This window comes from Colias eurytheme, chromosome 2, assembly GCF_061535395.1.
Source record: "Colias eurytheme isolate Ceu_HAF_F1 chromosome 2, ilColEury1 Martin Lab GWU primary, whole genome shotgun sequence".
NCBI lineage: Eukaryota > Metazoa > Arthropoda > Insecta > Lepidoptera > Pieridae > Colias > Colias eurytheme.
In genome coordinates this window covers 12,363,830-12,380,063 of record NC_142981.1, presented here as the reverse complement: position 1 = coordinate 12,380,063, position 16,234 = coordinate 12,363,830, and the positions used below count along the sequence as shown (strand labels likewise).

General features: G+C 33.8%; 2 protein-coding genes across 2 annotated transcripts in view; both read right to left on the bottom strand.

Moving 5' to 3' along the window:
* The window catches only part of stai (stathmin), a 41,373-nt gene extending 29,982 nt beyond the window's left edge, over positions 1–11,391 (bottom strand). Inside the window, exon 1 of the mRNA XM_090116503.1 lies at positions 11,091–11,391. Coding sequence (XP_089972629.1) covers positions 11,091–11,109 — 19 coding nt within the window. The 5' untranslated portion in view covers positions 11,110–11,391. The remainder of the gene's footprint in view (positions 1–11,090) is intronic.
* A 1,003-nt stretch (positions 11,392–12,394) lies between these two features.
* On the bottom strand, positions 12,395–16,232 carry Ocrl (Oculocerebrorenal syndrome of Lowe). Its single transcript, XM_090116488.1, has one exon. It carries the CDS (start codon positions 16,167–16,169, stop codon positions 13,605–13,607), a length of 2,565 nt encoding a protein of 854 aa, XP_089972614.1. The 5' UTR covers positions 16,170–16,232; the 3' UTR covers positions 12,395–13,604.
* Positions 16,233–16,234: the final 2 nt, after the last annotated feature.

Below are 16,234 nucleotides of genomic sequence, written 5' to 3'. Positions count from 1 at the left end.
AGTATCGAATATATCGTTAAAAATTTTAAGCAGATGGCGTTTACCTATTTCCGGGAGATTAAATATCATAGAATAAGTAATACTATCATTTCCTGGGCACGTGTCTTTCTTTTTGAGACACACCTCTAACTCTTCTAAACTGAAAGATGATTCAAGTAAATTATTTACCGATGATAATTCTGGCTTACGTGCTTTGACAAAATCAGGAGCTAATTTACATAGTAACTCTTGTAAATCCCGAGTCGGAGCCCTAAATCGGGAATTCCGATTACCTTTGATCCATTTAACTTTATGCCACATATCTGATAACGTAGTATTTTCATTAATAGAATCGCAAAATTTCTGCCAGTCAATAGACCGAGCTTTTCTTAATTCAGATTTAAATAATTCATTTTTACTTTCCAATATTGTAAGATTATGTGGAGTTGGATTTCGTCGAAATATGCCTAAAGCTAATCTACGTTGGGCAACTAAATGAGAAAGAGATGGGTTCCAGTATGACTTAGGCTTGAATTTATTCTCAGGGTCAATGCTTACTTTTACAAATGGAATATGTTTGTCAGCAGCTTCATTTATAATTTCAACAAATCCATCGTAAGCAGCTTGAATACTCTCAGATTCTATACTATATTCTAGTAACGCGAGTTCGAGAGCCCTAGAAAAATCTGTCCAATTAGCTTTTTTAAAATTTCTCTTTTTAACAAAGTGGCCAACATCCTCAAAATTTACAAACTTTAATTATCATGTGGTCACTACCCAGATTTTCATTCATTACACCCCATGTAAAATTTGCAATAACGTCAGACGTAACAAATGTAATATCCGGAGAAGTCTCTTGTACAAGGTTATTAATTTAAAAGTTGAAATTCTATTATAAAATTAGTTTTTTCCAAAGATGAACCTCGCAATGTGTCGATGAAATCAATTTGCAGGCGGTAAGTCGAGGCAAAAATTTTTGGGAGAGACGCCAGGAAAGTGCAGGTTCTTACTAGGCAGTACAGCGACAACAACGATTTTCATTTACTAAGAAATATTGCTCGTGGACAGTCCGCCAGTGAAAAAGTTTTATTTTTGGACGAAACTAAAATTAATTTAATCAATTCTGATGGCAATTGCCATCTTTAAAGGCTCGTCGTTCAGTTAACCAGGCCTTAGATAATAAATAAACAGTTCAGGCTTCAGCATGGCGGAGGAAACATTATAGTATGGGCACTAATGGGGTTGTTTTTAGATTGTTATAATCTTTATAGACAACAACGGCTTTACAACGTCGTGGCTTAGATTGTATGAGATTTTAACACGTTTGCAAAAACATATTTCCTAATACAATTGGAACCTTTAAATGGATCCATCTTTGCGAAAAGAATTAATTGCCTATGCTCGCGAGCAGTGGTTTTTCATGGTCGAGCTTTTTTAGGCACTTGATCAGAAGTACCATGCTGTTTTAAATAAACTGTAGCATTGAATATCTTTTTATCGAACACTCTAAATGATTTGCAATTTTACTGTAACTCCAATTTTTGTCAAAATGTAAACTTTAAATTATTTTTCTTGTTAATGGGTCACAAATCTTACTTTTACCCATTTATACTGCAAAGTAAATTAATTTTCAGAAACTTTTAGATGGTATGTTTAAAAAACGGTGCAAATATTTGTAGAAGATAAAAATATTGGCGGCATTTCAACAGGTTTTGACTTTGGAACACTCGAACCATGCTGTTTCTAATTTGTTGTCCAGACTGAAAATAGTCGGAAATCAGACTTCACTTAAAGTTGTTTAATTTTATTAATTTAAGCTAACGTTTGATTAAAATTAAGCAATTTCTTATAAAACTAGATAAACGGGTGTTCTATTTCATATGAAATAATGCTTAATCTCTAATACGTTAATACACAAATGTAAATAAATTTGATGACTACTTCATCTGTTACGTGTTTCTAATTAAACGTCCACCACTGTAAATTGGCCAATCATACTAATAGTCTTTGAAATAATCTGTGAATTACTTTGTTAACAAGCAATTATTGTTTTGTCAGTTAGTAATTATTAACGTATTATTAACGATTGGCGAACTTTGGTAATAATATAACATAGCGAACCGAAAATACCGTTTGTTGAAAATACGCAGACAAAAACAATACAAGAGTCAAGAAACCGGAGACACGCTTTTTGTTATGACTGTTTTGCGCAAACCGATCGATCTATTCTGATTCTTATATCGCATTTTGTTCTTAAATTCTTGTCTCTCAGGACAGCTTCATGCTTATTACTTATTTAAAAGAAAAATTGCAATATTGAAACGGGTAAAAAATGGTCAGACTGGCAAAATAATTGAAAAGTATTGGTTTGAATAACTAATCACTATTATATGTACCTACCTTTTTAAAAGTAATACGCATGTTCATCGCATGTTATAACTTTTTTCTTAATATTTTGCTGATAAACATGCAAACTTTTAAATAGTTAAATCAGCAACTGCGCAGTTCGATAATACAATATCTAATCTCAAAGGGAACCGGTCCACTATTTCATTAAGTCGGCCTCAGCAGTCGTAATCAAGTTAGTGAAACGGGAGGGTAGGAACAGACTACAGACAGCGCTACCATAACTATGTCCCTAGCGATTAACTTTAAGTTGTTAAGCGTTTTTGCATAATAGCTTCTAGGTCAGTTAAATAAGGAATAACATCCATATTTTGCGGTTGCAACCATAAACATGGAATACTCGACACATTTTAAGGCAGATGTGTTGAGCACCTTGTGAATAAACGCTGTCTGAATTTACATTGGAAAGCCTATCCAGACGTGCGCTATATCTCATAAAATTAACCGTAATTCTTGACATTATATCAAGCCGAGAAAACTATCACCTTTGGTAACAAAGTTGCTGTCCTTCATTACATTTTCGTCTCCCTGACGAAGGTGACAATTGCTTCTCTGATCCAGAAGTGTTTTAACGTTCGTAAAATACATTTGCTCATTAGTGCGGTGAAATTTTAACCTTCAACAGAAATATTAGTCAAAACGTTTTTAATTTCCCCGTTGCACGATTATAACACATTCCAGATTTTAATCAACTGATCGCGAATAGCTTTGCACCGTCACTTCGTTAGTGCGCCTTTCAGGGCCTCATTATAAATGCTCAAAGCAACTGAGGTGACAAGCTTTGCAGCACTAAATCCGCAGTTACATGAATTTATTCCAAGTACCATTTTTAACGGTCTAAATACGATTTCAGTTCTGAACTCGATAGACTTGGTCTTTGGCGTCTATCGGACAAATTATTCGAAAATTTTTGGAAAATAAGTGACAAAGCACATTAAACTGGAGCATAGATTTAAAGCAACACAAAGAGCATAAGGAAATTACTGTCCCACCGTTCTAGATAAATCAATAAACACTAGAAACATCGAATAACCTATTCTAATTAGACTCGACCCTTCTCCAAATATTTGACCTTACTTATCTTACAAACAAGTTAATCTCTTCAAAGTGTTCTTTTATCGTTTATTTATAAATTCAATTTAACAAATGTCCTTATTTTGAAATGAAACAGCCAACGATACTTAGTTACCGTCTCTTTCAGGGGTTCATTACGAATGCTCAAAGCTGGTTGCGACACACTGTCGTCTGTATTCTGAGCTGTATTTACGCATGATGCTAGTTTACTTTGGCCACAGAATAGACGTGAATCAAGTTGTGTTTGTGGCTAATGACGCTTTGACTCGTGCTAGTCACATACTTATTATTAATTTGATGCCTTATATTCTGACATAACATTCTCAAGATTAGGAGAACTATTTATAATCTGTAATATTTTTATATATACTAGTAAAATCCAACAATTTTGATAATAACTGTTTAAGAATAGTAGACGGAAAGGTCAGTAAGTATAGGTGCTCCTACATAAACCAATTTGAAATAAAATTAGCCATATTTAAACGTGTACGCATCATCTAATTTCAAATCCATAATGTTACATCGAACTATGAGTCAGTGCAAATTTCTCCTTTATCTAAACCGTAATCCTACAGACAAGGCCATCGTACACAATTACAACGATGTGCATGTGTTCGGCGGTAGCGGCACACCGCAAAACTGTGCAGGTTTAATGACCCCGAGCTTATTTGCAACTACGCTGTTTCGATCAAAACGTGAATAGATGGTACGACCGTTTCGAGTTAACAGCGTCAACTGCTGCAGTTTTAGTTACATTTATTTTTGTGCGTGCTATTTTTTTAGCTACAAATAGTCCATTGTTTTCAATTTAAATGCATTTTGATAATACAGGATACAATTCATAAATTAGTCATTTGTTTGACATCATCAGCTATTATGTATTCTTATTAATAAGAATTGTTATTTTAAATATTGACTCAGAATAAATATCTAATCTTGTGTCGATTTAACAAAAACTTGCTTCACACAATCCACTGACCCATAAAGCAAAACTGCAATAGACGGAAAACAAAAACCTAGTTACATTTTATGAAAAATTAAGTTTCATTTTGGTTGGTTAAAACAGTTTTTACACTCGTCGCCATAATGCCGTCAAACGAGATTTCGGACGAGCTGAAAGCACTCTCCCAAACATTGCCCGCGACAAGTGCACAGTTAAATAGCAAGTTTTTGCTTTTAAACTTATTTGCCACCTTGGCTTCCGCACTTGGCTTGATTAAAATTTACAACTTAGCAAGAATTTTCGGGGTAAAATTAATTTAATGCAGAATTATGAGTTTGTCCAAATAAATAAAGAATGATGTTTGTTAAATGCACGAGTAATCTTACTAAGTATTTACGGGTAAAATCTTTGATACTTAGGTATTATCTTTCTAATTTAACGTTTTCAAATAGTGGTAGATAATTGAATATGGACTATGGTGTTTATCATTTCCGTTGGTTTAAAAATATTGTTAAAGTTTACTAAGAAATATTAAATTTACAATATGAATAACTGCAGATAACTGGTTTGATTAAATCGATGATGAAAAAACAAGACTTTATCACCATACTTTGACAGCTTTATGATCGATATCAAAACAAGTATGTCTCCGATACAACTTCTTGTTTCTGCACAATGCACTGAAAGCTATTCAGACAGCATGCGTAGGCTTGACCTGCCTGTCTCTCCTTTTATGGTCAGAGACAGTGCGACAGTAATTATCAAATTAAACAAGTACGCAAAACAATTGGGTTAACACACGATGAAAGCAGTGTAGGAGGACATGATCGGTTATTCTGGACCATTAGAAACCTCTGAGGACTTCAACTATATGAGTCATTTGGCAAACAATTGAATTCAAAATCTATGTTGAAGTTTTGGTCAAGTTTCAAGTTCAATAAGACCAACATTTTTATTTAGCAAATAGGCTATAGAAAGTTAATGGTGTAAATTGTAAAATGTAATAGATTTGATATTTATATAGTAATAAAATTTAAGTGGAGTGTCGATTAAAATATTTTTATGGCTTTTGTAGGGTACTTTAAACTGCGATTACCACCATAATAATTTTGGGGCAACTGCTATCTGTCATAAAAACATTCACTTTTATTTGAAATAATGGACATTAAAAACATTTTTCACATGGTATCGATCGCTGTAATTATCTTTTTCTTTCACTAAGATACGGAACATCTGTATACCGTATAACATATAACATCCAGTTTCAGATTCGAAAGAGATGGGAATTAGAAAAAACTGTCGAAATAACATAGAAGTGTTAAATATCTAACAGTGTAAAAATAGCATATAGAAGTTATCAAACTACTCATTCATTTTAAAATTAAAGAGCAATGCACATGTGCATGAACTCCATTAATGACCTACTATCCCTGATGAGTTTCATCACGTTAATGGATGTAAAAGTTACAGTCAATATTTCATCTTTTAATTACAATATAAACTGGAATACCTTTTTTACGCGGATGAAAACGAACAATGCTTAATATTTTCAGTGTATAGGACTGCTATTGTGATAGTAATGAGCGTCGGTGGGGTGGGGTCGGACAACGGGTGTTTCACAAACATACGAATCGTTCCATACGCTTTTCACGACTTCATTACTCGAAAACCCTGAATGTGACTCATCGGAGGACGATTCTTTAAGTATTTATGATACGCTATACTTACACAGAACTTGCTGGGTTATGAGTTGTTTTACTTCAAATAATTCAATAATAGATGGCAGATAGTAGCTTAATTTGGGTTGCATATCAAGAGTTAAAATAGTTTTTAAGTAAGATCATCGTCTGTATCCAAGTACAAAATTTAGGCAAAATATTCCCTTTCTACCTCTCATTCGTAAGTAAACACCCCTAAAGAAAACCAGCAGCGAACGAACCTAATGTCTCTCATTTCAACCCTTAATTTTTATCGAAGAAAAATATTGCCATGGTTTAACTGTTTTAATACAATTGAGGCGATGCAATTTCTCCGGTTAATTGGGCCGTCTGAAGCGTAACTTCGTTCGTTTTCAAATCGTTCAAGAAATCCGAGGTCTTATTATTGCTTTTCCCGACAATTACTCCAGGGTTTTCTTTAGCGACTCTTTATTTAAACGAACAAGATTAGTCTGAACTAAGGAAAGAACTTTAATTGACTGTTAAAGCATAAGTCTGTCTAGCGTTTAGAAATACTATCCACCGTATAATTTAAGCCGAGCTGAGCCCATAAGTTGTTGTCGCATACATAGTTGCTTAAGAATTAATGATCGTAATTTTTACACTTTAAAAAATAGATAGTTTACATTCAAACGTTTTTAAAGTGATAGACTCAGAATTAGAAAATAGAAACGAAAACATCCCATGAAGTACCTAAAGCACAGGACAATCGACACGAAAAATCAATAAATACTGAATCTGGTACATTTCGCTCGCTTCTGTCTCGATATCAAGGCATGCTCTAAGCAAATCCTGTACTATGTAATTTGTAAATACAATACAGACACCCCGGCATTAGAATAACACAATGTTCATCGGACAATATTATTCCAGCAGTGGAGATAGAATCCACTCCCTCTAGCATAAATAGACACTGCCAATGATCAAATTGAAGTTAAAACTTAAAACAGTAAGAGCGTATACGCACTATGCGGGTAGCCGCATTGCGGGTAGCCGTCCGGCTGACCGCAAGCACAATTATGTACGTAATATTCATTTCTATGCGCACTGCGATGCGGCTACCGCAGACCGCACAGTGCGCATATATTAAATAAATGACGATGTAATTCGAGGTCAAGACAGAATATTTAGGAAATTTTAATACTTAGCTACCTGATACTATAAAATTTATTAAAACCATCATTAGCTGCCTATCTGATTCTTATTGGGTTCGGTTACCGGACCGGTTAATTACGGATGTTCTTTTTTAGCCTCCTCGAGTTGAACAGATTTTTCCAAATATTCCAGAAAATTCTATGGATTTATAAGATTCCACCAACATAGCGGTTTCAATAGCCCGTGGAAATAAAAGCTTCGTCGCGGGTCATTGCTCACGGACAATGAAAGCCTATAGCGAAACCAAGGGAATTTAGCGCATTTAGTAACTCGAGTACTAGTCTATGATTTATGAAGTATATAGTTGCATTTATTGAAGTGAAAACTTCTTTAGCGGCGTTGAGCACTTTATCTATAATGGGTATAAAATCTTAAACTCGCGTCAGGACCACGTGACCTGATCGAAAAAGCGTAAGACGGATACCATACCAAAATATCAAACATGCTCAACGTTAATAATCAAGTTTTCACTTCTGCCGGCACTCCCGGAGTGCAACCCGTCTTTTTTTTTGTTTATTGGTGATGGTAGGTGGTAGCATTTATGATTGGGAATCTTCTGGAAGCCTCAAAAACGACAAACATCGTACTAAAATTTCGATGTCATAAAGGTGTTTAAATTTATACCTAGTAAGTACCTTTTTATTTTTTATTTTTTATTACTACAACCGGCAAAGGAGCGGGCGGTACACTTGATGTAAGGTGTTCACCGCCGCCCATAGCAATTGCAACGTTAGGTACCCTTGCGATTGTTTTGCCGGCCCTTGAGAGACGCATAGGCTCTTTTTTGGAAGGCATCCATATCGTAAACAGATGGAAACACCGAAGATGGTAAGCTATTCCACAGTTTTGTTGTTCTGGGCAAGAAATGCCGTGAGAAGCGCACAGTTGTTGAGAGCCACTCATCCAGGTGGTGCGGATGGTACTTGAGCTTATGCCGTGCAGTGCGATTGTAAAACCTATTGTAAATTTTTTAAGCATCAAAGAATCAATGCTAGAAGTTAATTGACTTGTTGATAATCTTCACCGGAGGCAAATTTTTGTTTCAATAACATTTGAATATTATAAATTCCTATTCCAAGTTTTTAACCTTTTTAAGGAATGCAACAAAACAAATTCGAACCATAAGTTACCTAAAAGATAAACAGACTATAATCGTTTACATTTTCAAATTCAAGGGCACCAACCGCCGTATTCCTTAAAAGGTAAACATTTCAAATATAGAACGTTGCTGTGAGCGCGGAAGAGATACGCGTGAGTCACTGTCCTTGTTTTCAACCGATCCTTAGAACAGATTACCGATTTACGTACCTACTACATACTTGATGTAACGGAATTTTAAATGCATACTAAATGAAGATAAAAACTAAATGGTCACGACTTTATATCAGGCAATCTGTTTTTGTACTAACTAGCTCGATTTCTGCAAAAAATGCTTCGAATAATAGTGCTAGTTAGTTCTCAATAATACAATTTGTATCTAGTTACAGAGATACATTATGCGTAAGATTTACATCAAGCGCCGTGTATGGCACTACGGGAAGATATCACACAGAAGATTTGAAAGTACCCTTAAACCACCTTATACATATGCGTTTCTTTCTATACCAGTGATTTTATCTTGATTTGATCTTGGTCTATGTTTGGATGTTTATCATTCAGTACAAAACGCTAAGAAATTTTTTGGATTAAATATTACTATTTTTCAACAAAGGTGCTCTTTAATCCCGAAAGAAAGCTTTTTACCTTCAGTAATTTATTATTCATAATTTTCTACGTTAACATGTCGAGCAAAATTTATGAGATAGGAACATACTAAATTCAGAAAATAAAGATCAATTTGAATTTTTAATTATGTTTTTTTTTTGAGAAAAATATTACCAAACCAAAACAGGAAAGGGTCAAATAGGGGACTTTTATTATTGTGAGAAAGTCACCGAGAATCTAGCTTTTATAATAACTTATCAATAAGGAATTTAAACATAGCTTCCGTAACAAGGCAAATAAACTACTCAAGATAAACGGGTCGTTAAAGGAACAAAGAAAAGTGAATGCAATAGTGTAGATAAAGAGTCGAGTGTGGGCAGATGACACACTCGCAAAACACAAATTATTAGTCATTGCGTTTAAATTAAAGAAACCCGTTTAACCGTCGTAACGGCAAAATTAACTATACGTTTTATGAGTAAGTATTGGCGGTTTATGTAGACGGATTGGAAAATGTAAGAATCAATGTTTTCTTGTTCACGCGGAGAATATTTTTTCAGATTTAAAACTCGATTTGACATAAAATAGACGTGGTCGGACAGAGTACATATGGCCAGGGGTTCAATTTCTTAGATTTTAATATCAATGTTATAGTTAGGAACAACGTGTAACTTTACTTAAAAATCAAATAATTGAATAATTATTTAACTAATAACCCATAATACCTGTGACACAATAAATAAATTTTTGAATTTGAATTTGAATTTTTGAATTTGAATTTGAATTGGAGATACCTAGGCAGGTAATTAAAATTATTCTTTGTCATAATCGTCAAAACGTTACTCGTCAAATTTTCCTCATCTATTGAATACAAATATTGATATTGAATTTTAATAGGAATGTACCTATATGTTTTATCTTTATAAAAATTCAAATTCCTATCAGCTTTGGAAGTGGAAAGGTTACAATTTTGTCGTGGATATAAAACACAATGGGGCGAAATTGGGGATTTTTTTAGTTTGCGCAGACTTGAAATTTCGTAAAACACACTGTATCGTTATAAAGCCTTCTTTCTTTTTTGAAGTGAAACTTCTTTATCGGGGTTGGACAAAAATTTAGTGTAACATTTTTGCGTTACGCCGTACGCGTGACATTTTTGCGTTACGCCATACTCGTGACATTTTTAAGGTCATAAAGAAGTTTCACTTCTTACGTGTGTACTCTAGTACACGCATACATTTTTTTACTAAACGTACCTAGGTGAAAGCCAAAACATAAGTATCAATTGAATCCTTTGTATTTTACCTACCTAGGTATTATAGTGAAGGTAGGTATATTGAAACAGCTTAACTATAGGCGGCGTGTTGTAAATGCCATTATCTCATAATGACACAATGATTATGTTTAGTTCATCCCCTAGTTTGCGTTTGCGATAACCACATAGGAAATCCTGTCGGATTAAAACCATGGCTATGTACCTAAACTTACAAGTTACAACCCCCTAGGTAGGTATAGAATGTAGACTATATGGATGAATGGAATAAATAACATTTACGAGTAAGTAGGTAGGTACTTAGACAGTTTTCAAATTTATTCCCTATGCGAGCGAACCAAAGGCTGAAAGTAGTGGAGTAAAAAAATACGATTATTTACTGGGTAAGTAGGTACCTAGGTACTAAAATAAATTCTACTAAGTAGTTCTAAAATAAATTTGTAACTAATATTTGCTTCTTTTAATTTTATTCTATCCAGAGCGATAATAATTGAATATCCTCGCTCTGGATCAAATCAAAAATTCTTTTGAGTACCTAGGTATTTTAATAAAAAAATATTTATCTACCTACCCCCGAAGGTGTACGTAGGAAAATCCGAAAAGGCATATAAAATTAGGTAACGTACCTACCTATCGATTAAATAAAATTAGAATGAACATAAGGAAGGCTTACGCAAAAGTATTTGATAAATTACGTATTATTGTAAGTATAATATTTGTATGAGAAAAAATAATTCATAAATTTTTTTTCTATAAAAATACCTTAATTTTCCATGGTTGTACTTTTCAGATATAGTTATATTATGATAATAAAAATAAAATATAATCAGTCACTTACATTTTGTTTCAACTTCCATGATTTCGGCTAACGGCAAGGAATCACAAAAACAGGAATCAAAATAAGTAGATCCTTTGTGCGTGCGCCTATCACTGACGCTGAACAAATTCTAGTAACAACTTAAGATGAAGCAAGTTTTTAAATATATAACTCCTTTACCCGTTAAACAGTTATGAACCGAATTTGAATCGATGAGAGACAGGATATGAGGTACTGAAATACCTTCTTGCAGATTGAAAACGAAAACAATGTTTTGTATTTGATTGCAGTTTCCTGACATCTATTGACATAACGGATGAATGCACTCACGCGATTGGCTACAATCAAATTTGCCGCTGAATTTCCTTTTTTCATCGACCCATGATCTAGGAAGCTGCATCCACAGGCTGCATCCAAGGCCATAGACACTAGGATTAGTATCAAAATATGATTTAACGATTTGTTTCTATTTCTATAATATTTTCATTGTTATTATTATTTGAGGTAATTCTGATAAAAAACATTATGAATTACAAGGAAATAAACCTTCAACAATATTTTTTCATAAAGGCGCCATCTATTGTTCGTCACTGTAACTACAAAGACACCTGAGGATAGCAATTTTGCATCCGGCCGGCGCGGCGGCATAATTTAAATTTTAAAATAATTGTGGTAAGATTACATCCACAATTACATATTATATAAATTCTGTAATTATGTAAAATCTATAATTACATCGATAGATTATTAAAAAACCAGTCTGTTTTTTATTATTTAATATGAAATATCCTAGTGGACGCAAATAACTAAGTAAAAATCATTAAAATCCGTTTAATAGCCAGTCTGAAAGTAAAGTGGTCTACTTAATTTTGGGTGTAACCTGTGGTGTAACTTACAAGTTTCTTTAATACTAAGTTTTTACTTTTTTACCCGCGTAGCCATTGATAAACCCGCATAGATCCCGTTCCCGTGAGACACAGCCGTGAGATTTTTGGATTAAAATTTAAAACCTATTTCCTTCAATATTTATAAGTACCAAATATCATCTAAATCGGTTCAGTAGTTTAGGCGTGAACAAGAGACAAACAGACAGAGTTCCTTACACATTTACAATAATAGTAGTGAAAGGGTAGGTAATTTTGAACAATTTAGGTGCAATTATGAAATTAAGTAAATATCTAATACTTAATTTCACTATAATAAATGCCATAACAATCTATTTCTTGTCCCAAACAATCATATGGATAATATTTCCCACGCGACTTCCTATTATTTTTTTACACTAAGGAAGGCACATTAAATAATAATGAACTTACACACATTCAAGATAATTTATTAGGTTATCGATAAATATGTGTAATCGATACATTGATACATCTTGTGTAGTAACACTACATATAAATTGTACATCTAGGTACAAAAGCTTCAAATTTTTAACATTGAAACATCTTTGATAATACTTTTATTATCTAATATTTTAAGAAGATTTTAAGTATACAAAATGTGACCTGAAACCTGGTGTAGAAAATAATTGAGTGAAAAATACTTAGGTACTTAATAAAGTGTAAATTTATAAGTAAACAGTTCTGAAACATTCATTATCTTTTTTTTCAAGGTTTGATAAAAAAAACCTATCGAAAGACACTGCTACAAAATTCTTCTCCCTTTGGGAGCACCATAAATTTCCTATATTTAACGTAAAGTTTTTAAATAATAATATTCTCTATTACCATAATAACCAAAAATCAGAAACAGTTCAAAAACACCTTCTAAGATATTTGTAATTTATTTATTTATTTATTAGACATGTAGAAATCTAGCTATTGGTTATTCCCCCAATAAACGTAATTATTCAAACAAAATATAAATGGCGGCCGTGTACTCGTCACATTTGGACATTGGCCGTTGGCATAATTTCGCTACGTTCCTTGGCGTGTAAACTTATTACAAAATATTTGTAAAAATACATCCAAAATTCCGAAGTAAAACCATTAGTAAAACATTGTAATGTACCAGAAAATTTGCTGGCCGTTGTCAAACTACCATAAAAGACACATACTTTTGCAGAAAGGAAATCTATGGCTATGCAATTTGTCTTCTGCTAATGAATATGACGATTATTTACCTGTCCCTTTTTTATCTAAATAAATAATAGTTTAAGTAAATGTTACCTGATTAGGTACATATAAATTGCAAGTACATTATGATTAGTCCGATACTTTATATTTTTAACTAAAACAATGGCGACAATGCCGTAACTAAAAAATACTTGTTTTACAAATTAATATGTACCATTAAAAATTACATTAAAACATTAATTGGCCGCTTGCTGTTCGTTGGTATATAATTACTATTTAAATAATATATTGTATTATAGTAAGTATAAATATGTCATGTAAACATACAATGAGAAGATCTATATAATCTAAAAACTATAATAAATAATGACTAAAAACCACAACAAAGTATATACGAATTTCTAATGGAGAATGTTTTGAGTATTAAATAGCTTATGAAAATAATTTAAAATAAAATCTATTTAGTAAAAATTAAGTCACTATGGTCATGTATCAGAAAATGATACACAAATTGTGCCTTTTTCTTGTCTATGACCTGTTTATTAATTCTTGACTGGGGTTCTTGTACTATATTCGGATTGTCCCTTAAAAATATGGCGCCAAAAAGTGTTGACAGTGTCTTCGGATCCAGTCCATTTTCGGCACTGTGTTGCAACGCTTCTTGCAAAAATTCACACAGATACAGAAAAACATTCTTTCTGAACTCTGGCAGCTCCATTACAATTTGCTTGCATTGTAAGTAATTTACTGATGCCCTTAGACAGACAGCCTGTAGATTGTAAGGAATGATTGGATCTGCTGTGCTTTCTAGTAGTAACAGCAAAGCCTCAGCAACTGAATGTATACTGCCTGGGACAGGGTCAATTGATCCATTGTCTAACCAGTCCCTTATTTGCAAGACTTCTGAATGTAAGCCAGGCTGCTCAAACAAGTTTGGCTCTTTCAACCCATGCAAATAAATATGGTCAACTAAAAACCATATTTCTTTTGGTATTGCGTAAGTTGCTTGGGTGGAAACACATTGGTCTCTCTTATTCTCCAACTCAATCATTTTTCCAGCAGGCACATCTCTTATAGGCATGTTTAAATTAACAAGTACTTCAATAGAACAGCCAAAACAACTTCTTTCGTAGGTCCCATTGACTGTGATAAATATATCCTTTCCCCCATATAAATGTAATACCAAGATGTCATATAGTTTGTCTGTCCCATTATTCATTTTACAAGCAGATGTCTTATTGATCAGGACTTTGAGCTGAATTTCACAAGTTTCATCAGCACATATACACTTTTTGTACGGCTCAACAATGAGCCACTCTTTGCAGAAGCTTGTTTCATCCAATTTCTTAATAAACTCAAATTCAACTGGTAGTTTTCCTGTATTCCTTATAGTTATTGTTCTAGTTTGCAATTCTAAATACTTAACTGTGCCAAAATCAACTTCAGTTACATCGACCTTCACTTGCGGTATTAACTCATTTTCTAGCTTATCAAGTTGTTTTATAACTTCCTCATATATTTTCCTGTATTTCTCTTCATCAATTATTTTAATTTCTGAGCTAAATAATGCTGAAACTGGTTTATGATCACTTATATTTAAGGCTGGATGGCTTCTATATGCTAGTTGAGTAATTCTTTCTCCTTTCCAGAAAATTCTGTCGCACCAAGCTGGAGCTCGGTGTTTCTCACTAGAATCCCAATGGTCAGTCCCTGGATCATATTTATAAGTCGGTTTAAAAGTTATGGTTCCTTCATGGTATCCAGCAAATACATTGTTGTTTTTGTGCTGTTGTTTTAGCTGGTCCCACTCCAAGACAGGAGCGAAATTATTTTCATTAATCAATTTCTTCACGGCCATAGGATCCAATTCAGTTATGCGATAGTTGAGGTCACCCAACCAGTAGACGTGATCATGATCTTTGATAGCTTTGGGTTGCTGGTTGGTCTGCGGAAACCTTGTCCTGTTGCATATGTCTCTGAAGTCTTGATTGCGTCTTTCATATTCTTCAACATGTGCAGCTAGGTGAGAGTTCACAAAGCATATAGATGTGTTGTGAAAATCAAATCTTATGGCTACTCCACCCTTGTTTCCCATTTTACCCATGATACCAGTACCAACTGTGTCACAAACCACATTCCTGACAAAGGGAAAATACTGCTCTTTAATCAGGACAATAAGCAACATGCCCACAAGTCTTACTTTCTCAATTTTCACATACTTGGCTCTCTTATCAACATAATTCAAAACTGCACAGTACCATTCATCCTCTCTGAATGTTTGATCAAAGAGGAATGTCTCCTTTGACAAGTCAAGTTCTTGGAAACCCACAGCATATATATCTGGGGGCTCTTTTTCTACACTCAACCACCCTTTCAGTGGAATGACAGGAGATTTGTCGTTTACATTCCAAGTTCCACAGAAAATTGAGAATTTTTTAGTAAATGTATAATCTGATTCCTTGTCACTCATTTTCCTTTTTATCAAGCTTTCTCTTATGGCAACTGGAGCAGAGGTCTGCATATTTGAAATTCCACTTCTTGGAAGAATTATACTTTCAGTTATTATATCCTCCTCATTTTTTGTACTGTATTTTTTGAGCCATACAAACTCTGGTTGTGTCGGTATCTTGTTTACAGCTTCTATTCCTCTAAATAGGTCGTCCACGAAATTATCGACGCGCGTTGTCATTTGTATTTCGAATTTGAACTTATTATTACGAGACTGTAAATTCAGGTACAAGATTGCTTCAGGATCCGACGGTTTGTTATCGATTTCACACTTGAAACTGTTGTCTATAGGCAATACTATTTCTATCGATAAATCGGTGAAGGACTTTGGTGGGTAGCATGACGAGAATAAACAAAAAACAGCTTTCTCGTCCCCGTATTCTACGATGGCGAGAAGTCTATCTTTCTTCACCCAGTCTGGGTGGAGCACTTTTGCATCAGACAGAAAAGCTGTAACTTTCTCACTGGACAAAAACTTTTCTTGCACCACTGCTTTTATTTCTTCGTGATTCATTTTGATTCACACTGTTTATTAGCTACATCGAGAAAATACACAAACTAATTCGTTCTGACATAATT

What these genes read in the sequence shown, in the direction of transcription:
- Ocrl (XM_090116488.1), bottom strand. Translation starts at nt 16,169, where the DNA reads ATGAATCACGAAGAAATAAAAGCAGTGGTGCAAGAAAAGTTTTTGTCC.